At 41.1% G+C, this 26,977-nt stretch overlaps 1 protein-coding gene across 1 annotated transcript in view; it reads right to left on the bottom strand.

Annotated features, from left to right (window-relative positions):
* The window catches only part of LOC110522733 (ATP-binding cassette sub-family C member 8-like), a 130,762-nt gene that overhangs the window by 100,429 nt on the left and 3,356 nt on the right, over nucleotides 1–26,977 (bottom strand). The window contains exons 2-4 of the mRNA XM_036969077.2: nucleotides 17,933–18,074; nucleotides 9,569–9,690; nucleotides 3,683–3,849 (exon numbers count right to left, since the gene is read on the bottom strand). Of these exons, the coding sequence (XP_036824972.2) occupies nucleotides 3,683–3,849; nucleotides 9,569–9,690; nucleotides 17,933–18,074 (431 nt within the window). The remainder of the gene's footprint in view (nucleotides 1–3,682; nucleotides 3,850–9,568; nucleotides 9,691–17,932; nucleotides 18,075–26,977) is intronic.

Below are 26,977 nucleotides of genomic sequence, written 5' to 3'. Positions count from 1 at the left end.
GTGAACAATGCAATGAAGTACGCAACTATTCGCTAACATACATCCAGTTTCAGAAACACTTACTTAATCCAAGTTTTGTTAATTATATTGTTGGCCTGTTCTTCACTGGATATCACAGATAGTGTCTGATCATTATGGGTGATGAAGAGTATTTGATCGTGAAGTTGGCTCTGTTGTGTAATAAATTATGGGTTTCCTGATAACGGGTTGGCAAAAGTATCAACACCTTGGCAAAGCCTCCCTGTATTAGACACTGAAATAATACCCCTGAATTGTGTTTACTTGAGCTTTTTAATTTTAGAGCTACAGTTCCAGTCAAAAGTTTGGACACACCTAATCATTCAAGGGTTTTCATTTATTATTACTATTTTCTACATTGTAAAGAGAAACGACAGTCCATCATTACTTTAAGACATGAATGTCAGTCAATCCAGAAAGTTTCTTTAAGTGCAGTCACAAAAACCATCAAGCGCTATGATGAAACTGGCTCTCATGAGGACGCCACAGGAAAGGAAGACAGAGTTACCTCTGCTGCAGAGGATAAATGAATTAGAGTTAACTGCACCTCAGATTGCAGCCCAAAGAAATGCTTCAAAGAGTTCACATCTCAACATCAACTCTTCAGAGGAGACTGCGTGAATCAGGCCTTCATGGTTGAATTGCTGCAAAGAAACCACTACTAAAGGACACCGATAAGAAGAAGAGACTTGCTTGGGCCAAGAAACACACACAATGGACATTAGACCGGTGGAAATCTGTCTTTTGGTCTGAAGTCCAAATTTGATTCCAACTGTCATGAGACGCAGAGTAGGTGAACGGATGGTCTCCTCATGTGTGGCTCCCACTGTGAAGCATGGAAGAGGAGGTGTGATGGTGTGGGGGTGCTTTGCTGGTGACACTGTCTGTGATTTTAGAATACCAAGGCATACTTAACCAGCATGGCTACCACAGTTTTCTGCAGTGATACGGCATCCCATCTGGTTTGCACTTAGTGGGATTATCACTGGCCTCGACAATCACCCGACCTCAACCCAATTGAGATGGTTTGGGATGAGTTGGACCGCAGAGTGAAGGAAAATCAGCCAACAACGGATCAGCATATGTGTACATTCCTTCAAGACTGTTGGAAAAGCATTCCAGGTGAAGCTGGTTGAGAGAATGCCAATTGTGTGCAAAGCTGCCATCAAGGCAAAGGGTGGCTACTTTGAAGATTTTCAAATATAAAATATATTTTGATTTGTTTCACACTTTTTTTGGCTACTAATTTACATGATTGTGTGTTATTTCATAGTTTTGATGTATTCACTATTATTCCGCAATGTAGAAAATAGTAAAAATAAAGAAAAACCCTTGAATGAGTAGGTGTGTCCAAACTTTTGACTGGTACTGTATGTTGAAGAGAAGAGAAAATAATAAAATAAGACAAGAGAAGAAACGAGAAGAGAAAAGGATGAGAATAGATGAAAGGAGAGAGAAAGAAGTAAGGCCTGCATCAGGCCTAACAGTGAGGTACACCTCTGGTACCCTGAGTGCTGAAACAGGAGCATTGTCTAGTTTCTCATGCAGTGAATATTGCATTAGTGTTTTACTCTATGCAAAACTTTTGTTCCTAAGTAACACAGTCAGTTCAGCTCAGTTCAGCAGTGAGAGTCTCAGCTTGGGGGAAACTAGGTTACTGAAGAATTATGGCATAGACACATAACTTCCACACACACTGCTATTTAGAAACACAAACTGAGAATTGGCCCAGCAGGTAAAACCAAAAACGTAAGATTTATTTTTAATTAATTGCTAGCCTGCAACTATTTTTGTACTCATTTGGTTGAAAAACTATAGATATATTTATATGCTATATGTATTTGAAATAAACTCAGCAAAATAAGAAACATCCTCTCACTGTCAACTGCATTTATCTTCAGCAAACTTAACATGTGTAAATATTTGTATGAACATAACAAGATTCAACAACTGAGACATAAACTGAACAAGTTCCACAGACATGTGACCAACAGAAATGGAAAAATGTGTCCCTGAACAAAGGGGGGGTTAATTCAAAAGTGACAGTCAGTATCTGGTGTGGCCACCAGTTGCATTAAGTACTGCAGTGCATCTCCTCCTCATGGACTGCACCAGATTTTTTGGTTTTTGCTGTGAGATGTTACCCCACTCTTCCACCAAGGCACCTGCAAGTTCCCGGACATTTCTGGGGGGAATGGCCCTAGCCCTAACCCTCCGATCCAACAGGTTCCAGACATGCTCAATGGGATTGAGATCCGGGCTCTTCGCTGGCCATGGCAGAACACTGACATTCCTGTCTTGCAGGTAATCATGCACAGAACGAGCAGTATGGCTGGAGGCATTGTCATGCTGGAGGGTCATGTCAGGATGAGCCTGCAAGAAGGGTACCACGTGATGGAGGATAATGTCTTCCCTGTAACACCTGCAATGACAACAAGCTCAGTCCGATGATGCTGTGACACACCGCAGGCAGTTGTTGTTGCCACCCTGTACCTGTCCGGCAGGTGTGATGTTCGGATGAACCGATCCCGTAGAGGTGTTGTTACACGTGGTCTGCTGCTGCGAGGACAACCAGCCGTCTGTCCTGTCTCCCTGTAGCGCTGTCTTAGTCGTCTCACAGTACAGACATTGCAATTTATTGCCCTGGCACATCTGCAGTCCTCATGCCTCCTTGCAGCATGCCTAAGGCATGTTCACGCAGGTGAGCAGGGACCCTTGGCATCTTTCTTTTGGTGTTTTTCAGAGTCCGTAGAAAGGCCTCTTTAGTGTCCTAAGTTTTCATAACTGTGACCTTAATTGCCTACCGTCTGTAAGCTGTTAGTTTCTTAACGACTGTTCCACAGATGCATGTTCATTCATTGTTTATGGTTCATTGATCAAGCATGGGAAACAGTGTTTAAACCCTTTACAATGAAGATCTGTAAAGTTATTTGGATTTTAACTAATTATCTTTGAAAGACAGGGTCCTATTAATTACTGCTGAGTATTTTCTCATTGTTGTTACTCTGGGTTGAAGTACTGTACACTCCAATGTATTTTGTAAAAAGATACTTTCGAGAGCTGTACTACAAAACACTTTTTAATTAAAAAAATGTATAGCAGTTCAATGTTCTGGCCACTTTTCACCCTGCATTGGTATCAGAAGTCAGACGCACTGTGGTTTGATACGAGCCTCTGATAAATTAATTAACTAAGTATAAATGTAATGTAAACATTTACAATTTGAAAAGTATGCTGAGTATTATTGTAATGAGCTCCTCCCCAAAACAAGTTTTTTTTTCCCCGAGAAGGGATACATCTCTTCCAGATAGAACTACCATGGATTAAAATGATGCCTCATCCAGACATCCAGGCAAAAAAGCTAATCAAGAACCTCTAGTAGAGGTAAGTGTTTGTCACAACAACCCAGCATATTCTGCCTGATCTATCAGCCTAATGAGCAGACCTGTAGGCAGCAATGCTGATCATCCAATGTGCAGGTTCATCCAAAATTCTACAGTAGATTGAAGAAGGGAGAGCTAATTAAAGCACAGGAAAGAGATGGTTGCTAGTCACACTGAGTAAAATCAATACACGCACGCACTCTAGGGTGACACACAAAAAGGCACACACAAATGCATTGGCACACACACATACCATCCCCCTCCCACACACTGATGCTCACCCTGCCCAGTATGACATTGATCTCCACAGCCAGTAGTAGTCCGTAGAGCAGGGCCAGGAGTCCTGTGATGCAGTAGCGGAGTTGTCTCAGGCCAACGCTGTGCTCCGTGTACTTGGCGAACTTGATGGTTTTCATCAGAAAGGCCAAGACCCAGTAGAACAGTAGGGCTTTAGAGAAGATCAGAGAGCAACATTAGAACATGTCTGGAATCCAAAGGAAATCCCCACTCAGTCTGACCACGGCAGTAATTTCAAGTCAACTCCTGATAAATGTAAAGGGTTAGGAATGTCCTATTCATTCCTAACAGATGATGCAGATATCCAGGGTAAGTCAAAGGAAGTGTGTTTCTGGTGAACTGCACACTGCATCAGGAGTGGACTATCTTCTGTGAGGCACAGTGAGTGTGAAATTAATATCATGCATACATTTTATAATCCATGTTCCCTTTCTTTCCTCTGCTTTTGTAAGTTTAGTTCACATTTTGTGTCATAGCATTTCTGATGTTTAAAACTCAGTTCCAATAGGGAATATACTGCTGTAATAAACGGTCAGAATTACCGTGCCTACCTGTCGAAAGACAAATCACTCACATATGCCATCCATTTTAAATCCCCATGACACATCCTAGATTACCTGACAGATGTCATTTGTATATCTTCATACATTTTTGATGGGAGAGAAACCATGGTAACTGAGTCTCGTAGGAGAGTGTGCTGAGCATTCTGGTATTTGGTGTATTTGTCCTTAGCTCCCCCATGAATTCTACAGATGTTCATAACAGAAACATGGCCTGCATTTTAAACACCAATCCATTTTCTCTCCCCCTGTGTCAAGCAACATGGAAGCAGCGTTACAGTAAGATCATCTCAAGCAAATTTGCTGAAACACAAAGCACCTCAAACAACATCCAATCCAAAGACAGAGCCAGACTGCCAGAAATGATTCATAAACCATGACTATCAACAATGTCAAGAATTTGAATACATTTTCCGTTTTGGCATATCTCTTCATGACAACTGCGTCAGAGTTTTAAACAACCCTCCCCCCTTTCGTTCCATGCTGGCTGAAGACCAACTAGCCAGTAACTAGCTAATACCAGTCACAGATGAAAGGGGAAGCCTATAAATATCTTTGCCTTAGATCAGGGGTCTCCAACTTCTTCTAGCATGAGAGCTACTTAAAGAAAATGAAATGTCGTGAGCTACTCATTTTTTTCTAGTTTTCAAATAGGCACATTCTTCTCTTCTCCCCTCCCCTGCAACTCTTCCCCAGGTCCTTGGTGAACAAGATAAAGTAGTGCACTCTGTTTTCTGTCAATATGCCTGGTAAAATAATGGTTAATTAACAACTCTAAGGGGGCTCTATAAAATCTGTGATTTTTCCCCCCACATGTTCTGTTTAATATTTTCCAAAATTATGGTTCTCTGTTCTATTTTTCCTGGTTTTAGATTTTTGTTTCGTTTTTCACTCTCAAAATTACAATTGTTCATAGCGAAACAACAATGTTCTGAGTCCATGTGAATGCTTAAATCACATTTGAATTTGTTTAGGTCTGGAAGAAAATGAACACGTTTGATATTATTTGTATAATTCCCCTTTAATTGCGCATCTGGCCCTTTAATTGCCAATCAACCGAGTGAGGAATGTGCCATCTAATGTACTGGTCTAGGGACAGTTCTGTACTGCTGCTGCTCATTTCATGAAAGGTTTTGGTAAAAGTATTTCTGTAAACCCACAAGAGGGTTATCACATCAACTGGCTACACACTGAGTGATGGACAAATACACGCACCACACAGACAGACAGAGGCAATATTACTAGAAATGAATTTGCAGTTCATTTTGGCTTTTTAAGCCAATAGTGGCCAGGGGTGGGATAATGTCAAAGTTGCATTGATTAGATTTTATTATGACAGTTTTTCGGTTGAACACGTGAAAATTGTACGTACTTTCAGAATTGTTTCACGAGCTACTCATAGGTGGGCTGCAAGCTACTGCTAGTTTACAATAGACCTGTTGGAGTCCCCTGCCTTAGATGAATAGGGGAAACATATAATTATATTTGTTGACACGCTGCAGTCAAATTTTGGCACCAGTAGACTAGCTACCCAGCTAGCAATATTACCCACGCCCTTCTGCGAACACGCCTTTTGTGACGTTGCTAACAAGGCGGTACTAAATTTGGTAAGAGAATAAGACATTGGTGTATTATTAAAATTAGAGGGGTTTTGTAATGTCACAAAATCCCTTATAATCCCGCCGTCTGATTCCAAGTTTTTGACACAGGGGAGGGGACCAGTACTTTTATGGGTTATTTTTCAAACTTTGGCCAGCCTACTTTGATCTGGTTTCACTGAATATCATCAAATTTCATAAAAACATGATCTTGACTGTGCAGGACCTTTAATATTCTCAGCTGTCATTTGAATCACTACTTATTCAATACAGATTATTTATGAGGATAACTACAGTACACATTATTGGTGGAAAAAACGATCCCATTTCAACCTAATATCGGTTTGGAATATATACAAGTATACAGTCTTTACACAAATCATATCTCTGACTTCTGCTCAGCGGACACACATAGACTATTCTACTACATTGTTTGTCTACTTCGAACTGCAGCATAATTAATAGCCATGTCCTGCTACCCAGCCGATAGAGATTAGGAAGACCTTGAGCCGTACTCCCCGTTCTCTCCCAAATCTCTAGTCAGGCCGGCGCCGAATTGCGCTCAGACAGTCTGTCTTTAAAATATCATGAAGACATAAACATTGGCTATATTGTTTTACCATAATTCTGACTAGAACTACACATTTATTGACTATAATTTTATGCATTCTAGTCAATTCCATACAATGATATGGTTTCAGGGTGGAATATTCTAATCATTTAATTAACAGATAAATCCCATGAACACAATCTGACCTATAGATTGAAAGCCATCTCAACATAATGAGCCGTACATCTGGATTAACAGTTCATTTGTAATGCCTCTGGTTTAGACCAAGGATAAGCAACTTTGATGGGGGGGGCACAAAAAAAATTATGAAAATCATGAGTGGTTTGCAGGTCTGCGTGTCCATTACCGACACATGCAGTCAGAGCCGGCCTTAGCCTTCTGGGGGCCCTAAGTGAAATTTTGTTCTGGGGGGGCCCCCACATTGCGAGCAAAATCTTTTTTTGCGGCTCCATCTTGACAGCGGAGAGAACAATTAGAAGTTTTAAAGCATGTTCGCTGCAATTCTACTCATTTTGCCAATGTTTGACGTTTTGAATATGATATCTGAGTGACAGTGAGTGACAAAATCAATGGAGGTCCCGGTTGGTAATTTTACCATCATTACTACAAGTTTACATAGCTGGCTAGACTAATGGGCTAACATGGGCTAACTGAGTGACTGTCATTGACAGACATAACAAGAAAAAAAAGTGCTGATGCACAACCACATTTCAAAATGGCACCTGGTGTATTCTACTATTCTATTTCTCAACAGTAAGATGAGACCCCCACTGAGTTCCCCCCGCCAGATGCCCATCCCTGGTTTAGACCAAACCACTTATAGTAAGTACATCATTGAATTGCTCATTGATTGTGCTTAGAAGGCCTTCGGGGCCAACAAGGCTACAGTGAGTCATACAAGGTTTATCCACCATTCAGTGAAGAAAGAGGTTGCTCTCGACCACCCAGTAATCTTCTACAACCTGTGGCTTCTTTGCACTGCAGAGAGGCAGACCTCAGCAGTTGAAGATGGACGTTTTCATGTTAAGTCCTAAAGTGAGGTGAACTGTGCATTAAAGTGTGGTGACCATTCTGCCATAGTTTGCATGCACACATACTTTATGCACACACGCACACACTTTATGCACACACGCACCTATATACGCACACTTTATGCATACATGCACACACACACACGCTTTATGCACACACCCACACTGTATGCATACACAAACACTATCAAACACGTCATTTTTACAGTAAATTACAGGCAATATTTACATAGTTTTTTTATACATGCAAGTAGCTCACTTAACTGCAACATTTTTGTTAACGGTAAACAGAATCATTTTATTTGCTATGACTGTGGCATATTCTTGTTTACCTTAGGTTAATACACTGTCTGTAAGTTCTAGATAAGAGCGTGAGCTTTAAATGACCAAAATGTAAATGTAAAATTGAACACTTGCAAAGCAGTCTGCTGGGTATTATGCTAATGACCTCTGCCCCAGTGGTGCGTATTCATGGCTGCCAAGGAAGCCAGGCTTCCACAAATTTGTACACAAAATAAAAAATAAAACAAAATACAAAATAATGTATCTTTCGTCGCTCTGTGTTTCAGAAATGTCCTTCAATTTGCAAGAGGCTGAATGTATCTCACCGGAGAAAGCATCCGAGCGAAAGAAAAAGCACCCCTCTGTCTGTGTAGTCCAACTATTTGATGCTGTCTGGTCAAAAAGAGTATGACATTGTTGCTGCTCATAGTATTGAATGCAAGGGAATCCAGCAAGCATTTGGCCTCCCTTGATAATTAAAAAATAATAACCAATCAGAGTTGAGCTAAATGAACTGAGCGAGCTCAGCTGTGAATGGTCTTAGCACATTAAAAAAATAATATCAATGGAAGACAGTTTGGATTTGGCTTCACACCAATCACATCACCAGAATCCAGACGTCATTGACAGAAAAAATGTAATTGCTGCATCTAGTTGTGTTGTTGTTCTCCGGTGACTAGCTAGCTAGCTAGCTAAAAATGGTCCCTTTCCTTAATTAGCCATGGATGGAGATAGGTATTTCGACTTGTGGTTTTACTTAATTCTCCATACTGGCCAATGATTATAATTGCAATTCTGATCCAACCATAAATGTATACATTGTGCCCCTGGCTTGGAGGATGAACATTCAACATGCAGCTAGATGTAGTAAGCCTGGCACATTGTTGCCCATGAAAGGAAGTTAGGCTAGCCAGCAAGCATTTTAGCCAGGTAGCCTAGGACAACAAAAACTACAAGTGTGTACTGTATGACAGATTCCTTGACCGTCCAGGCAACATGAAAGAGGAGGACTGCATTGCTGCCATGTCTCTACAAGTAGGGTGAGTTAATTGTTATTCTACTTGCAAGCATGCACACACACACACACACAGATATCAGTACCCTGGACAGCCACATCTTACGTTGATTGGACTAAATCGTTTTGGTATCTTTTAGTTGTCGCTGTAGTAGAGTAAGCATAGGTGATTAGATGATGTTGAAGTTAAAATGTTGTTGGAATAGTGGAGCCAACTCCTGTTATCTTTGCAACTTGCAGTAACTCTCCATGGTTCTAAATGCATAATTGTTTAGTAATCCGAAAATGTTGAAAACATTAACTTTCTTGACCATGCTGTAGGTCATGTTTTGTGACTGATGTCTGGTGAAGTCCAGTTTTGTGATGAAACAAAAGAGTGGCTGAATTTCTTCTGCTACTGTGTCTTCTTATTGTTTCAGCCTTAGGCCTATATACAGTTGAAATTGGAAGTTTACATACACTTAGGTTGGAGTCATTAAAACTATAGCCACTTACAAGGCACGCCTCAAAATATGTTAATTAGCCAGATATTCTTTCGCCACCTACAACATTTTTCCACAATGAACCATAATTGACACTATGCTGCTGTAAATATACAGCAAAACATGTAATGCAGTTGTATAGCAGCATAGTGGAATGCCATTGAGCCCCCATAATGCATTGCTCTTTACAGTACCGTAGCTAACTGTGAAAGTTTTGCTGTAAATATTCAGAAATGTGTTACAGTGCACTGAAAAGTGCTTCGAGAACCATTAAGGAGCCCTGCTCAGCAGTAGGTTAGGGTAGTTGGGGGTAAGTTTTAAGGAGCCTTACCTAGCAGTAGCTTGGGGAAGTTGGAGGTCTCTATGTTGTGGTAGTAGATGATGGAGGTGATCCCAGCCATGAAGGCCAGGCCTGCAGGCATGTACAGGTGCAGGTGGAGGGACTGGGTGAACCTGGGAGAACATACACGTGCACATGCGTACACACACACACACACACACACACACACACACACACACACACACACACACACACACACACACACACACACACACACACACACACACACACACACACACACACACACACACACACATCCCAATCGGTGTGTTTAAAATCATTCTATATACAACTTGATTGTAGCTTTAATATGTCATACAACAATGCCATATAATAGCTACAATCAGGCATTGTGTGATAGTGAATGGTATTTTGGAGTAAAAGACTAGAGAGCAGCAGGAGAGCTCTTCCATTCAATTCAATTCCACAGACAATAATAATCCTGTGTAGTAGACTGTAGAGGACTGTATGGTGACTGTACACACAAAACAAATGCTGAGTTCAGGCTAGGGTCTATTTGTACGAATGTTAAAATAATGTATGAGACTATAACACAATTGATATGGTAGGAGAAAATCCCCCCAAAAAACAATCAGAATATTGTTTGTTTTGAGAGCCCATGCTCTTCCAATGAAACGTATGGGGTCATATCCAAATCCAGCTCCCAGATTGCAATTCTTATAGCTTCCACTAGATGTCAACAGTCTTTGTTCAAGGTTTCAGGCTTGTTTCTTACCAAACAGGGAAGAATTTTGAGTTTTAGTACTGGGAGTCAGAGTTGGAAATCAGTCTGCGCGTGTACCTGCTAATTTTGCTTTCCTATTGAACATACTTCTTTCCTTATGAAATATTATAGTTTAATTAATTACATTTTAGGGTACCTGAGGATTAAATAGAAATGTATTTTGATTTGTTTTAACAAAGTTTAGCAGTAGCTTTTTGGATTCCTTTCTCTGCATGTTGAATGAGTGGATTACTCAAATCGATGGCTCCAACTAAACTGACTTTTTAGGATATAAAGAAGGATTTGATCTAACAAAACGATCATGCATGTTGTAGCTGGGACCCTTTGGATTGCAAATCAGAGGATGCTTTTCAAAAAGTAAGGGAATATTTAATCGCTATTTGTGATTTTATGAAGTCTGTGCTGTTTGAAAAATATTTTGATGTGGGACGCCGTCCTCAAACAATCACATGGCATGCTTTTCCTGTAAAGCCTATTGTAAATCAGACAATGCAGTTAGATGAACAAGACTTTAAGCTTTTAACCAATATAAGACACTTGTATGTACCTAAATATTTCATATCCATAATATTTATGGTTATTTATTTGAATTGCGCGCCCTCCAATTTCACTGGAAGTTGTCGACAGGTGTCCCACTGGCGGGACGCCTAGCCATAAGAAGTTTTAACTACTTAACTACTTAACACCATTGAGTGATTGTTAACCGCTTCATTTTTGCAAATATTATAATAAAGTTGTTGTTTGAAAGATCTCTTCTTCTGGTTAGAATTGTAAATGAGTGATATCTGCTGGTCAGTAATATATAGCAGTGTGTGATTGCCAGATGTTTTATTTTTCCACTTGTTCAGCGAATATCTGCGGTGCAGTGGTAAGTCATTGGCCTTAGTAGCCTATAATCAGTTGGAATACCAGGTTCACATTTAGCCTCATGCTTACCATGTTTGCCTACACTAATATTCTTCCAAAACTGCATCTATGGCATTAATTAGGATGCTTAACACAGAAGCTTATATACTATATTAAATAAAACACAATTATTTGACCAGTGCAGAAAGTGTGGTTTCACATAAACCAATTTTCATGGTGTTCCTTCAACAGGACTCAACCTCAACCGCCTACCCTCACATCCTACGATGTTCTATAGTTCCCTACTCTAAGTAGTTCCCTACTCCTCCGGCTAAGCTTCCGGTCAGGTGAAAAATGTTTGTACAAAATCCATACTATATTTGTAACTATGGTGTCCAGTAGAAGTCGGTGTTTGAAAGTAGTTTGGAACCGAAGAAATCATTGGAACCATGGAATAATCAGAGGGATCTCGCATTCTGCAACACACAGTTTGAAAAAGAAAGTGATCAAACAAAGTTTCTAATAAAGTAATACATGCATCGGCAAACTATTTCAGAGTTAACTGCTTAGTGATTTCGACGCATGCCTCGGAGCTCCGGTATCAAACGTAACATCACTACACAAGGGTATGAGTTATGTGGGGGAAAATTACACTCAGACATGCTATGCTGTTTTGAACTGAATTGTCTCTTGCTAAATGCTATGGTTTTTTTCTAACCTGATACAAACAGCTTATATTTCCAGGCCACCAGAATGTTACAGTCAAAACTAGCCAGCCTCCTCCCTGTACCGTGCTCTGTACCTTAGTGGCTGTTACTAGCTGGCCTCCGCCCTGTACCCTGCTCTGTACCTTAGTCACTGTTACTAGCCGGCCTCCTCCCTGTACCCTGCTCTGAACCTTAGTCGCTGTTACTAGCCGGTCTCCGCCCTGTACCCTGCTCTGGACCTTAGTCGCTGTTACTAGCCGGTCTCCGCCCTGAACCCTGCTCTGTACCTTAGTCGCTGTTACTAGCCGGTCTCCGCCCTGAACCCTGCTCTGTACCTTAGTCGCTGTTACTAGCTGGCTACCACCTGGTGCTCTACCCTGCCCCTTAGAGACTGCTGCCCCAGTAATAGAGCCATTGAACACTGGTCACTTTAATAATGTTGACATATGTTGACATACTGTTTTCCCTACTGCCAGGGCGGCAGGGTAGCCTAGTGGTTAGAGTGTTGGACTAGTAACCGGAAGGTTGCAAGTTCAAATCCCAGAGCTGACAAGGTACAAATCTGTCTTTCTGCCCCTGAACAGGCAGTTAACCCACTGTTCCTAGGCCGTCATTGAAAATAAGAATTTGTTCTTAACTGACTTGCCTGGTAAAATATGTATATTATGTAGGCTCATCCCATAAAACTGCTGCTACACCTTTTCTATTCATATGCTCTCCATACTGTCTATATATATTTTTTTTGTTTACATATATGTTTTCGCTTATATATATGTGTGTATGTGTGTATATATATGTGTGTATGTGTGTATATATGTTTATATATATGTTTTCGCCCCATGGTCGTTTTGTGTATATGTAGGTACACTCCAGACATTTCTCGGTACCCTTTCCTAGATCTGTGCCTCGAGACAATCCTGTCTCGGAGCTCTACAGACAATTCCTTTGACCTCGTGAATTGGTTTTTGCTCTGCCATGCACTGTCAACTGTGGAACCTAACATAGACAGACAGGTGTGTGTCCAATCAATTGAATTTACCTCAAGTGGACTCCAATCGAGTTGTAGAAACATCTCACGGATGATGAATGGAAACAGGATGCACCAGAGCTACATTTCGAGTCTCATAGCAAAGGATCTGAATACTTCTGTAAATAAGGTATTTATTTATAAATTAGCAAAATATTCTCAAACCCTGTTTTCGCTTTGTCTAGACACTCTAATGTACTTGTCCTCTTGCTCAGTTGTGCCCCGCGGCCTCCCACTCCTCTTTCTATTCTGGTTAGAGCCAGTTCTGCGCTTTTCTGTGAAGGGAGATGTACACCGCGTTGTACGAGATCTTCAGTTTCATGGCAATTTCTCGCATGGAATAGACTTAATTTCTCAGAACAAGAATAGACTGACAAGTTTCAGAAGAAAGTACTTTGTTTCTGGCCATTTTGAGCCTGCATTCGAACCCACAAATGCTGATGTTCCAGATACTCAACTAGTCAAAAGAAGGCCAGTTTTATTGCTTCTTTAATCAGAACAACAGTTTTCAGCTGTGCTAACATAATTGCAAAAGGGTTTTCTAATAATCAATTAGCCTTTTAAAATGCTAAACTTGGATCAGCTAACACAACATGCCATTGGAACACAGGAGTGATGGTTGCTGATAATAGGCCTCTGTACGCATATGTAGATATTCCATTAAAACATCTGCAGTTTCCAGCTACAATACCAATTTACAACTTAACAATGTCTATAACGTATTTCTGATCAATTTGATGTCATTTTAATGGACAAAAAATTAGCTTTTCTTGCAAAAACAAGGAAACGTCTAAGTGACCCCAAACATTTGAATGGTAGTGTGTACATATATACATATACATACGTATACATTTACAGAAAACAAATATGGGCCATTATATATATATACAGTTGAAGTCAGAAGTTTAAAACTTGTTTTTCAACCACCCCACAAATTTCTTGTTAACAAACTATAGTTTTGGCAAGTCGGATACGACATCTACTTTGTGCAAGTAATTGTGCAAGTAATTTTTCCAACAATTGTTTACAGACAGATTATTTCACTTATAATTCACTGCATTTCAATTCCAGTGGGTCAGAAGTTACATACACTAAGTTGACTGTGCCTTTAAACAGCTTGGAAAATCCCAGAAAATTGTGTCTTGGCTTTAGAAGCTTCTGTTTGGCTAATTGACATCATTTGAGTCAATTGGAGATGTACCTGTGAATGTATTTCAAGGCCTACCTTCAAACTCGGTGCCTGTTTGCTTGACATCATGGAAAAATCTAAAGAAATCAGCCAAGACCTTAGAAAAAAAATTGTAGACCTCCACAAGTCTGGTTCATCCTTGGGAGCAATTTCCAAACGCCTGAAGGTCCCACGTTCATCTGTACAAACAATAGTATACAAGTATAAACACCATGGGACCATGCAGCCGTCATACTGCTCAGGAAGGAGACTCGTTCTGTCTCTTAGAGATGAACGTACCTTGGTGCCAAATGTGCAAATCAATACAAGAACAACAGCAAAGGACCTTGTGAAGATGCTGGAGGAAACGGATACAAAAGTATCTATATCCACAGTAAAATGAGTCCTATATCGACATAACCTGAAAGGCCACTCAGCAAGGAAGAAGCCACTGCTCCAAAACCGCCATAAAAAAGCCAGACTACGGTTTGCCCCACTGTATATACAAATTGCATTCTGAAAGTTTTCAGACGTAAATTTGTTTACATCACTGTTAGTGTGTGTTTCTCCTTTGCCAAGATAATCCAACCCCCTGACAGGTGTCACATATCAAGAAGATGATTAAAGAGCATGATCATTCCACAGGTCCACCTTTGCTGTAGACAATAAAAGGTCTCTCTAAAATGTGCAGTTTTGTCACATAACACAATGACACAGATGTCTCAAGTTTTGAGGGAGTGTGCAATTGGCATGCTGACTGCAGAAACGTTCACCAGAGCTGTTGCCAGAAAACAATAAGCCGCCTCCAACGTTGTTTTAGAGAATTTGATAGGACGTCCAACCGGCCTTACTTAGTCCAAGAGGACTGGGGAGGTACTGAGCAGGTACTGGGAAGGACTGGGGAGGAACTGAGGAGGTACTGGGAAGGTGTTGAGGAGGTACTGGGGAGGTATTGAGGAGGTACTGGGGAGGTATTGAGGATGTACTGGGAAGGTATTGATGAGGTACTGGGGAGGTATTGAGGAGGTACTGGGGAGGTATTGAGGAGGTACTGGGGATGTGCTGGGGAGGTATTGAGGAGGTACTGGGGAGGTATTGAGGAGGTACTGGGGAGGTATTGAGGAGGTATTGAGGAGGTACTGGGGAGGTATTGAGGAGGTATTGAGGAGGTACTGGGGAGGTATTGAGGAGGTACTGGGGAGGTATTGGGGAGGGGTACGTCAAACATGGCCATAGTTCTCATCCTGATCCAGGGGAGCTAAAGGGGTGAACCTTTTTGTTTTTGCCCTAACACTACACAGCTGATTCAAATGATCAACTCATCAAAAGGCCTTGATGATTTGAATCAGGTGTGTAGTGCTAGGGCAAAAACAAAAATGTGCACCCCTTTGGGTTCCCCAGGACCAGGGTGGTCCGGACCTCTGGCAGTCTCCATGGGGGTGCCACAGGGTTCAATTCTTGGACCGACTCTCTTCTCTGTATACATCAATGATGTCGCTCTTGCTGCTGGTGAGTCTCTGATCCACCTCTACGCAGACGACACCATTCTGTATACTTCTGGCCCTTCTTTGGACACCCTCCAGGCAAGCTTCAATGCCATACAACTCTCCTTCCGTGGCCTCCAATTGCTCTTAAATACAAGTAAAACTAAATGCATGCTCTCCAACAGATCGCTGCCTGCACCTGCCCGCCTGTCCAACATCACTGCTCTGGACGGCTCTCACTTAGAATACGTGGACAACTACAAATACCTAGGTGTCTGGTTAGACTGTAAACTCTCCTTCCAGACCCACATCAAACATCTCCAATCCAAAGTTAAATCTAGCATCCTTCACTCATGCTGCCAAACATACCCTTGTAAAACTGACCATCCTACCAATCCTCGACTTCGGCGATGTCATTTACAAAATAGCCTCCAATACCCTACTCAACAAATTGGATGCAGTCTATCACAGTGCCATCCGTTTTGTCACCAAAGCCCCATATACTACCCACCATTGCGACCTGTATGCTCTCGTTGGCTGGTCCTCGCTTCATACTCGTCGCCAAACCCACTGGCTCCATGTCATCTACAAGACCCTGCTAGGTAAAGTCCCCCCTTATCTCAGCTCGCTGGTCACCATAGAATCACCCACCTGTAGCACGCGCTCTCTGGTCACCCCCAAAACCAATTCTTTCTTTGGCCGCCTCTCCTTAAAGTTCTCTGCTGCCAATGACTGGAACGAACTAAAAACATCTCTGAAACTGGAAACACTTATCTCTCTCACTCGCTTTAAGCACCAGCTGTCAGAGCAGCTCACAGATTACTGCACCTGTACATAGCCCACCTATAATTTTGCCCAAACAACTACCTCTTTCCCTACTGTATTTATTTTATTTTATTTTATTTATTTATTTTGCTCCTTTGCACCCCATTATTTTTATTTCTACTTTGCACATTCTTCCAATGCAAATCTACCATTCCAGTGTTTTACTTGCTATATTGTATTTACTTTGCCAAAATGGCCTTTTTTTGCCTTTACCTCCCTTATCTCACCTCATTTGCTCACATCGTACATTGCCTTGCGAAAGTATTCGGCCCCCTTGAACTTTGCGACCTTTTGCCACATTTCAGGCTTCAAACATAAAGATATAAAACTGTATTTTTTTGTGAAGAATCAACAACAAGTGGGACACAATCATGAATTGGAATGACATTTATTGGATATTTCAAACTTTTTTAACAAATCAAAAACTGAAAAATTGGGCGTTCAAAATTATTCAGCCCCTTTACTTTCAGTGCAGCAAACTCTCTCCAGAAGTTCAGTGAGGATCTCTGAATGATCCAATGTTGACCTAAATGACTAATGATGATAAATACAATCCACCTGTGTGTAATCAAGTCTCCGTATAATTGCACCTGCACTGTGATAGTCTCAGAGGTCCGTTAAAAGCGCAGAGAGCATCATGAAGAACAAGGAACACACCAGGCAGGTCCGAGATACTGCTGTGAAGAAGTTTAAAGCCGGATTTGGATACAAAAAGATTTCCCAAGCTTTAAACATCCCAAGGAGCACTGTGAAAGCGATAATATTGAAATGGAAGGAGTAACCTGATGGAGTCTGCAAAAGACCTGAGACTGGGATCGAGATTTGTCTTCCAACAAGACAATGATCCAAAACATAAAGCAAAATCTACAATGGAATGGTTCAAAAATAAACATACCCAGGTGTTAGAATGGCCAAGTCAAAGTCCAGACCTGAATCCAATCGAGAATCTGTGGAAAGAACTGAAAACTGCTGTTCACAAATGCTCTCCATCCAACCTCACTGAGCTCGAGCTGTTTTGCAAGGATGTGCAAAACTGATAGAGACATACCCCAAGCGACTTACAGCTGTAATCGCAGCAAAAGGTGGCGCTACAAAGTATTAACTTAAGGGGGCTGAATAATTTTGCACACCCAATTTTTCAGTTTTTGATTTGTTAAAAAAGTTTGAAATATCCAATAAATGTCGTTCCACTTCATGATTGTGTCCCACTTGTTGTTGATTCGTCACAAAAAAATACAGTTTTATATCTTTATGTTTGAAGCCTGAAATGTGGCAAAAGGTCGCAAAGTTCAAGGGGGCCGAATACTTTCGCAAGGCACTGTATATAGACTTGTTTCTACTGTATTATTGACTGTATGTTTGTTTGTCTCCATGTGTAACTCTGTGTCGTTGTATGTGTCGAACTGCTTTGCTTTATCTTGGCCAGGTCGCAATTGTAAATGAGAACTTGTTCTCAACTTGCCTACCTGGTTAAATAAAGGTGAAATAAAAATAAAATACAGAAATAGGGTTGAGAACCACTGCAGGAGTGGATTAGGGGGAAATGGACTCACCCATCGGAGACGATGCCCTCAGCAATCTCACAGACCAGGACAAAGAGGAGGATGAAGGTGAGGAGCCAGCGCAGGTTGTGACCAGGGAAGTGCAGCCAGGTGCTGTGGTGGATGTGCACCTTGGAGCTCTGGCTGCCCCAGCCTTACAGCACACAGCAAACACAACAACAACACAGGAAACAGGAAGTTAACCTTAGAGAACAGTGTGACATACGTCTGATGTCAACAATAACAACACAGTAAACAAGAAGTTAACCTCAGAGAACAGTGTGACGTCTTTCTGATATCAACAATAACACAGGAAACAGGAAGTTAACCTCAGAGAACAGTGTGATGCCTGTCTAACATAGCTTCCCTCCCTTCTTTATCTGATCTGATGACAGACAGCAGTGCTTAGTTTGAGCCGGATCCTGCCGGAACAGGGGAACCCCTCAATTTTGGAATGCTTTGTTGCGAAACCCATTTGGCAAGTTTCAGTACCTCTCTTGGTATGAAAATGTATTTTCACCATTTGCAATGTAAAAATTATAATAAAATCAGAGTTAATTCAAGTTACCTCTGTAATTCTCCTGCCCCCTAAAACACATCATGTGAAAACGTGCCCGATATTATAATAATTGATTCATGCTGGGCTGGTCCAGGTTTATGGTTTGCTCAAACCTGTAGCCTGTATAGACCGATGCGTGGCCATTGCTGTGTTGAGAGTGAAATGCGTGCCTGTATCTCTTACAGAACTCCCTTTCTATGATCCCTCTCCCTCTCTCTGCTCTGATAAACATGAGCCCGCAACTCTCATCTGTCCAGCATTGCACTTAAAGTCAAATCAAATGTTGTTTGTCACATGCACCGACTACAAGAGATGTAGACCTTAACGTGAAATGCTGACTTACAAGCCCTTAACCAACAATGCTGAAAACATTTTCTAAATAAACTATAGTAAAAAATGTCATTAAAAGTAACACAATAAAATGACAATAACAAACAAGGGGGGTCAATGTAAATAGTCTGGTTAACCATTTGATTTGTTGTTCAGCAGTCTTATGGCTAGGGGGTAAATCTGTAAAGGAGCCTTTTGGACCTAGACTTGGCGCTCCGGTAGCACTTACTGTGCGGTAGCAGAGAGAACAGTCTATGACTTGGATGACTGGAGTCTTTGACAATTTTTCGGGCCCTCCTCTGACACCGCCTAGTATATAAGTCCTGGATGGCAGGAAGCTTGACCCCAGTGATGTACGGGGCTGTACGCACTACCCTCTGTAGCGCCTTACGGATGAATGCCGAGCAGTTGCCATACCAGGCGGTGACGCAATCATCTCTTTTGTCTTGCTCACATTGGGGGAAAAGTTGTTGTCCTGGCACCACATTGCCAGGTCTCTGACCTCCTATACGCTGTCTCATCATTGTCGGTGATCAGGCCTACCACTTTTATGTCTTCATCAAACGTAATGATGGTGTTGGAGTCGTGCTTGGCCACCCAGTCGTGAGTGAACAAGGAGTACTGGAGGGGACTGAGAACGCACCCCTGAGGGACCCCAGTGTTGAGGATCAGTGTGACAGATGTTGTGTTTCCTACCCTTACCACCTGGGGGTGGCCGTCAGGAATTCCAGAATCCAGTTGCAGTGGTAAGTCTTTAGTCCCAGGGTCCTTAGCTTAGTGATGAGCTTTGAGGGCACTATGGTGTTGAATGCTGAGCTGTAGTCAATGAATAGCATTCTCACATATGTGTTCCTTTTGTCCAGGTGGGAAAAGGCAGTGTGGAGTGCGATTGAGATTTCGTCATCTGTGGTTCTGTTGGGGTGGTATGCGAATTGGAGTGGGTCTAGGGTTTCCCGGGATAATGATGTTGATGTGAGCCATGACCAGCCTTTCAACACTGTGATCACACAGTCGTCCTGAACAGCTGGTGCTCTCATGCATGCTTCAGTGTTGATTGCCTCCAAGCGAGCATAAAAGGCATTTAGCTCGTCTGGTAAGCTTGCGTCACTGGGCAGCTCGCCGCTGGGTTTCCCTTTGTAGTCCATAATAGTTTGCAAGCCCTGCCACATTTGACGAGCGTCAGAGCCAGTGTAGGAGGATTCAATCTCAGTCCTGTATTGATACTTTGTCTGTTTGATGGTTTGTCTGAGGGCATAGCGGGATTTCTTATAAGTGCCTTTAGCTTGGAGCGGATGTTGCCTCATGTCTTCTGGTTTGGATATATATGTACGGTCACTGTGGGAACAACGTCGTCGATGCACTTATTGATGAAGTCGGTGACTGAGGTGGATGAATCCCGGAACATATTCCAGTCTGTGCTAGCAAAACAGTCCTGTAGCGTAGCATCTGCGTCATCTGACCACATCCGAATTGAGTGAGTCACTGGTACTTCCTGCTTTAGTTTTTGCTTGTAAGCAAGAATCAGGAGGATAGAATTATGGTCATATTTGCCAAATGGAGGGCAAGGGAGTCTTTTTTTTCTAAACTTATTTCCCTATAGAATCATAGGGAAGGGCGCTGGAGGTGCCACAGCATAAATTAAATAATTCAGAATACTACACCAGGAGTAGGTCTATCATTTAGCCACAGAGGATGAATAGCTTATTGTGTGTTTTGTGTGTTGCCCAATCACAAGGCATTCCTACCGTCGGGAACACACCGTTTATCTATCAGTGAACAACATGCAAAACAGGCCTTGGATTCTGCTGAAAAGAGAATACTAAACTGTCTGTAGGCTACCAAATATGTAATCAACTTCCAAGTAGGCCTATTGAGTGAACGACATTGTTTGGCAAAGTAAAACAAGTAAGATATAGGCTTTCAGCACGAGCGCATTGGCCATCACCGGTGAGTGAGCTGTGCATCATTGAGTGAGTCTGTGAAACTGGAAAGTTTTTTCAGGACTATAATTTCCTCCTAGTATTGTACAATAAGTGTGTCTTTTCCCAGACCCTAGGCTTAGAAAAAGAATCACCCTGTGTGCAACTTCTGCAAGCGCCTCTACTCTAGTGCTCTATGCCAGCACGCAAAAACAAAGATACATATGCCCTGCTTTATTATAATATTTTATTTTAATAAAAGGTCATCCGAGGGGAATCAGTGGCATCCGGGAAAGTCTGAAGGTCTTCACTGTGAGGTGGGTCACCAAGCTAATCTCCCCTTAACAGTAACCTTGTCTGTAGCCTCCGGTGCCTGCAGCTAGGCCTGTCTAGACAGAAAGAGAACAATTCTACCTTGCCTGAGACTTCCTGTGAACTCCTAAAAGCTATTATAAAGTAAACTCACACACCTTATGTGCTGCTATATGCATGAAGATCTTTTTTATCTTCGGTAAAGGGAGTGTAGTCAAAAACGTGATTGTGAAAATTATGATAATGCACTTCTTGTAAAAGCTGTTTGAAAAAACCACCTGAAGTATCAGTTTGTGTGTCTGGGTGGAGTTTTTGGACATATAAGTTAATAGACCAATAACAAAGAGTTTGCCCTCCTCATTACCAACAGCAGCTCATTTTCAGGTTACACATCCCCTCCATTAGGCTCCTCCGATTAGACCCCTACCTCAGACCACTCCCAAGCAGTTCGAGCAAACTTCTTGCCTCAGGAATTGCATTTTACTAAGAAGCTATTTTTGTTTCTTTTAGACCATTTTTTAAAATTTTTAAATAATCACAGTAATGTATTTAACTGTTACCCAGAAATCAGTTGATATTGAGATAAAAATGGCTGTAACGGCTGTCTTGGGTGGAAGAAGGAAAGGACCAAAGCGCAGCGTGGTTAGTGTTCATCTTTTTAATGAGAAACTGAACACTTCAAAAGTACGAAACAACAAAGTGACAACCGAAACAGTTCTATCTGGTGCAGACACACAAATACTGAAAATAACCACCCACAAAACACAAAGGAAAACAGGCTACCTAAATATGGTTCTCAATCAGATAGACAGCTGCCTCTGATTGAGAACCATATCAGGCCAAACACAGAAATAGAAAATATAGAAAAACTAACATAGACTGCCCACCCCAACTCACGCCCTGACCATACTAAATAAAGACAAAAGAAAAGGAATAAAGGTCAGAACATGACAATGGCTGCACATAGGTGATCAAGATGTTTCTGACATTTAATGGATCTTTTTTACCAATGTTTCAGTCAAACTACCATTAACGTAGAAAGACTATAGAAACGTAGACGTAGAAAGACTATGGATCACCAGTGTGCTGGAATTTTCTTTTCATTACAGTCAGCTCCTAAACGCTAACATCTAGGATTTTAGCTCAATGGACTAATGTGGTCTTGAGCCAGGCAGTAGCAGCCAGTTAGACATGTGGGCAAAAACTGTTTGAATCAACATTGTTTACAGGTAATTTCAACCCCCCAAAATCTATGTGATGACCTTGAATCAACATGGAAAATGAATTGGATTTGTAAAAAGTCATCAACGTAGGGGCATTTTGTCTTTTTTTCACCCAACTTTTAACCTAAATTCAATGACATGGTGAAATATTTTGCTGATTTCATGTTGAATTCACATTAGTTGACAAATCAAACAAATGTAAATCAGACTACACGTCTGTGCCCAGTGGATTCATGCTTTCAATAAAGGACACGAATAGCTTATTTTGCTGTGCTTGTGGGTTATCAAACACACGTGGTACTGACAAAATGCTCATTAAAATGAAATAATAATCAAAGTGTCATGGGTTTTATTATCAATGCATCCAACTGCTGCCTAAAACAACATCTCCCTACCAATTACATTATGCTAATGCTGGCTGCCACTTTCCCTGTCGGGAGGTGAGTTAATCACTCACAGCAATGCTGGAACGCACGCAAACACATAGACATACACGCGCATGCCCGCGCATGCCGTGCACGCCGCACGCGTCCGTGCACGGGGCACTCACGCACGCATACACAGTGACACCTGCTCTGGTGAGTATACTATAGTATAGAATACTACAGTATTTACTATGTAATTCTGTAGTAAACTGTAGTATACTGTAGGATACTATACTACACACTGTAGTATCCCTCGATCACGTGTAGTACCTATTATAGAATATTTTTGTATACCGTAGAATACTATAGTCAATCCTACAGTATTATCCACAAAAAAACACTGTAGTAGATACTACAGACATTCTCCTGCAGGTTTTCTCAAGGAGAAAGTCCCCCACCTCTCAAAGATCTCAAAGATAGAAATACAACAAAACTTTAGTAAATACTAGTCTGAGAAAACAGTAACTATTAAAGTATACCACAGTCCCCCAAAATACTATAGTATACCATACTACAGTCCGCAAAAATAGTACAATATACTACAGTCCACAAAAATACTACACTACACTACAGTCTGCAAAAACACTACAGTAATTAATATAGTACATACTACCTTTTTCAATACTACAGTATACTGCAGTAAATACTACAGTGTTCACAGTAGTGTTTTTGTGGACTTCAGTCCCTAAAAAAAATACAGGGAATACTACAGTAAAGTCTGCAAAAACACTGCAGTGAATACTACAGTATTCCTCCCATAGTATACACTATGGTATTTTTTAATGTGAGTGTAACTGAATCACTGTGAACATTGGAGAGGGGGATAGGACTCAGGAGTCTCTTAAACTCTTAAAACAATGTTACATATATGTGCCACATTAACAGATAAATTAATTGAATGCTGGAGAAGGAAGGAGGAAACCGAGAGAGAGAGAGACCCAGCCAAATCATGAGAAAACAAAAATTGGAACACATTTGAAAGAATTTACAAAACAAAAATTGCAAACTAGAATGCTATTTGGCCCTAAACAGAGAGTACACAGTGGCAGAATATCTGACCACTGTGACTGACCCAAAATGAAGGGAATCTTTGACTATGTACAGACTAGACAAAGGGAGCCCAAGGCAAACCGGGCTCTCAAGAGAAGACAAGCTATGTGCACAAATCCAATTTTGATAAGCTCCCATATCTATTGGGTGAAATACAACAGTGTGCCATCACAGCAGCAAGACTTGTGACCTGTTGCCACAAGAAAAGGGCAACCAGTGAAGAACAAACACCATTGTAAATACAACCCATATGTATGTTTATTTTATTTTCCCTTTTGCACTGTAACTATTTGCACATCATTACAACACTGTATATATAGATAATATGTCATTTGAAATGTCTTTATAATTTTGGAACTTTTGTGACTGTTTACTTTAAATGTTTTGTTGTTTATTTCACTCGTGTTTATTATCCATTTCACTTGTGTTTATTATCCATTTCACTTGTGTTTATTATCCATTTCACTTGTGTTTATTATCCATTTCACTTGTGTTTATTATCCATTTCACTTGTGTTTATTATCCATTTCACTTGTGTTTATTATCCATTTCACTTGTGTTTATTATCCATTTCACTTGTGTTTATTATCCATTTCACTTGTGTTTATTATCCATTTCACTTGTGTTTATTATCCATTTCACTTGTGTTTATTATCCATTTCACTTGTGTTTATTATCCATTTCACTTGTGTTTATTATCCATTTCACTTGTGTTTATTATCCATTTCACTTGTGTTTATTATCCATTTCACTTGCTTTGACAATGTAAACACATGTTCCCCATGACAATAAAGCCCCTTAAACTGAATTGAACTGAGAGGGAGAGAAGGAGAGAGACAGAGCGAGTCAGAGAGAAACAGAGATCAGTTTGCTCCATAGCCGTTCACCTCCACGGTGGTCCTTGTGAGTTTATGAGTTTAACCTTTAACCATTAGCATCAGTTTACACAGTAGTTCTCTCTCCTTCTCTATTGCTGTCTCTCTGTTTTTTTGTCTCTCTCTTTTATCTCATCTACATTCTGAGCTAATTAGTTAATACCAGTCCTCATTAGTTTCAGGGTAAATCTTGTATGGCATGCACATCTTTTTCCCAGAGCCCAGAGTGGTTCACTGTAAGGGAATAGGGTTCCTTTTCAGTTGTAATGGCCTCCCTCCAACAGTGTGACAGGGACATAGTGAACTGGTCAGTCACACGCCGATGACACATAGCCAGGCACATTAGTGTCCTTTCAACAGCTGTCACAGGGACAAAACACAGGTCCCGCAATGGTAATGACACTGGAGGATTGCCTTAGCACATTGTAATAACTTTAACAACAGGGACAGGGGCACAGTGAACTTGTCATGCATTGATGACACGGAGGTGACCATCCGGTTACACAGTGATTATGACACCAGTGGAAAAGGGGGGAGGGTAACCAGGCGAAAGAGGACGGGAGGCGAACAGGGATGTTTAACCCAACCCCGACAGTAGAAAAGGGTTCCTGCTGGTTGGGCTTGTTGCTTCCCACAACAAGGGACTTCACCGAGTGCCAGGTTTCCGTTACAATGTTAAGGGTTTTATCATAGGGGACACACTGTGTACTATGCATACTGTACAGTGGAATGTATATTCCTATGCTAAATTAATAAATGCATAGTTAAATGTAAAAAGTGAAACATATGGAAGAGGCTCAGTAATAATTGATGATCTTTTTAAGGAGTAAGGCTCAGTATAAATGGATGATTTTATTAATGAGTAAGGCTCAGTATTAATTGAGGATCTTATTAATGAGTAAGGCTCAATATTAATTGATGATCTTATTAATGAGTAAGGCTCAGTATTAATTGATGATCTTATGAATGAGTAAGGCTCAGTAATAATTGATGATCTTATTAATGAGTAAGGCTCAGTAATAATTTATGATCTTGGGGAGTAAGGCTCAGTAATAATTGATGATCTTAGGGAGTAAGGCTCAGTAATAATTGATGATCTTATTAATGAGTAAGGCTCTGTAATAATTTATGATCTTGGGGAGTAAGGCTCAGTAATAATTGATGATCTTATTATGGAGTAAGGCTCAGTAATAATTGATGATCTTAGGGAGTAAGGCTCAGTAATAATTGATGATCTTAGGGAGTAAGGCTCAGTAATAATTGATGATCTTAGGGAGTAAGGCTCAGTAATAATGTATTATCTTAGGGAGTAAGGCTCAGTAATAATTGATGATCTTAGGGAGTAAGGCTCAGTAATAATTGATGATCTTATTAATGAGTAAGGCTCTGTAATAATTTATGATCTTGGGGAGTAAGGCTCAGTAATAATTGATGATCTTATTATGGAGTAAGGCTCAGTAATAATTGATGATCTTAGGGAGTAAGGCTCAGTAATAATTGATGATCTTAGGGAGTAAGGCTCAGTAATAATTGATGATCTTAGGGAGTAAGGCTCAGTAATAATGTATTATCTTAGGGAGTAAGGCTCGATAATATCTTCATCATTTTCATCCTCCTGATCATCACCACCAGTGATTAAAGTACATTCTTTGCAAAAAAAAAGAAGAAATATTACATTTACATAATTACTCAGTACTTTGTTGAAGCACCTTTGGCAAAGATTACAGCCTTGAGTCTTCTTGGGTATGACACTACAAGCTTGGCATTTGGGGAGTTTTTCCCATTCTTCTCTGCAGATCATCTCAAGCTCTGTCAGGTTGGATGGGGAGCGTCGCTGCACAGCTATTTTCAGGTCTCTCCAGAGATGTTCGATCAGGTTCAAGTCCAGGCTCTGGCTGGGCCACTCAAGAACATTCAGTGACTTGGCCCGAAGCCAGTCCTGCGTTGTCATGTCTGGTTTTCTGAGGTCCTGAGCAGGTTTTCATCAAGTATCGCTCTGTACTTTGTTACATTAAACTTTTCCTCAATCCTGACTAGTCTTCCAGCTGAAAAACATCCCCACAGCATGATGCTGCCACCACCATGCTTCACCATGGTGATGGTGCCAGATTTCTTCCAGATGTGATGCTTGACATTCAGGCCAAAGAGTTAAATCTTGGTTTGATCCTTTAGGTGCCTTTTGGCAAACTCCAAGCGGGCTGTCATGTGCCTTTTACTGAGAAGTGGTTCACGTCTGGCCACTCCTCAGCACTGGTGGAGTGCTGCAGAGATTGTTGTCCTTCTGGAAGTTTTTGCCATCTCCACAGAGGAACTCTGGAGCTTTGTCAGAGTGACCATTGGGTTCTTGGTCACCTCCCTGACCAA

This window comes from Oncorhynchus mykiss, chromosome 4 (genome assembly GCF_057628025.1).
Source record: "Oncorhynchus mykiss isolate SJ-2025 chromosome 4, ASM5762802v1, whole genome shotgun sequence".
In the NCBI taxonomy this organism is placed as follows: Eukaryota; Metazoa; Chordata; class Actinopteri; order Salmoniformes; family Salmonidae; genus Oncorhynchus; species Oncorhynchus mykiss.
The sequence above is the reverse complement of the archived record's forward strand: the minus strand, read 5'-3'. Positions and strand labels throughout refer to the sequence as shown.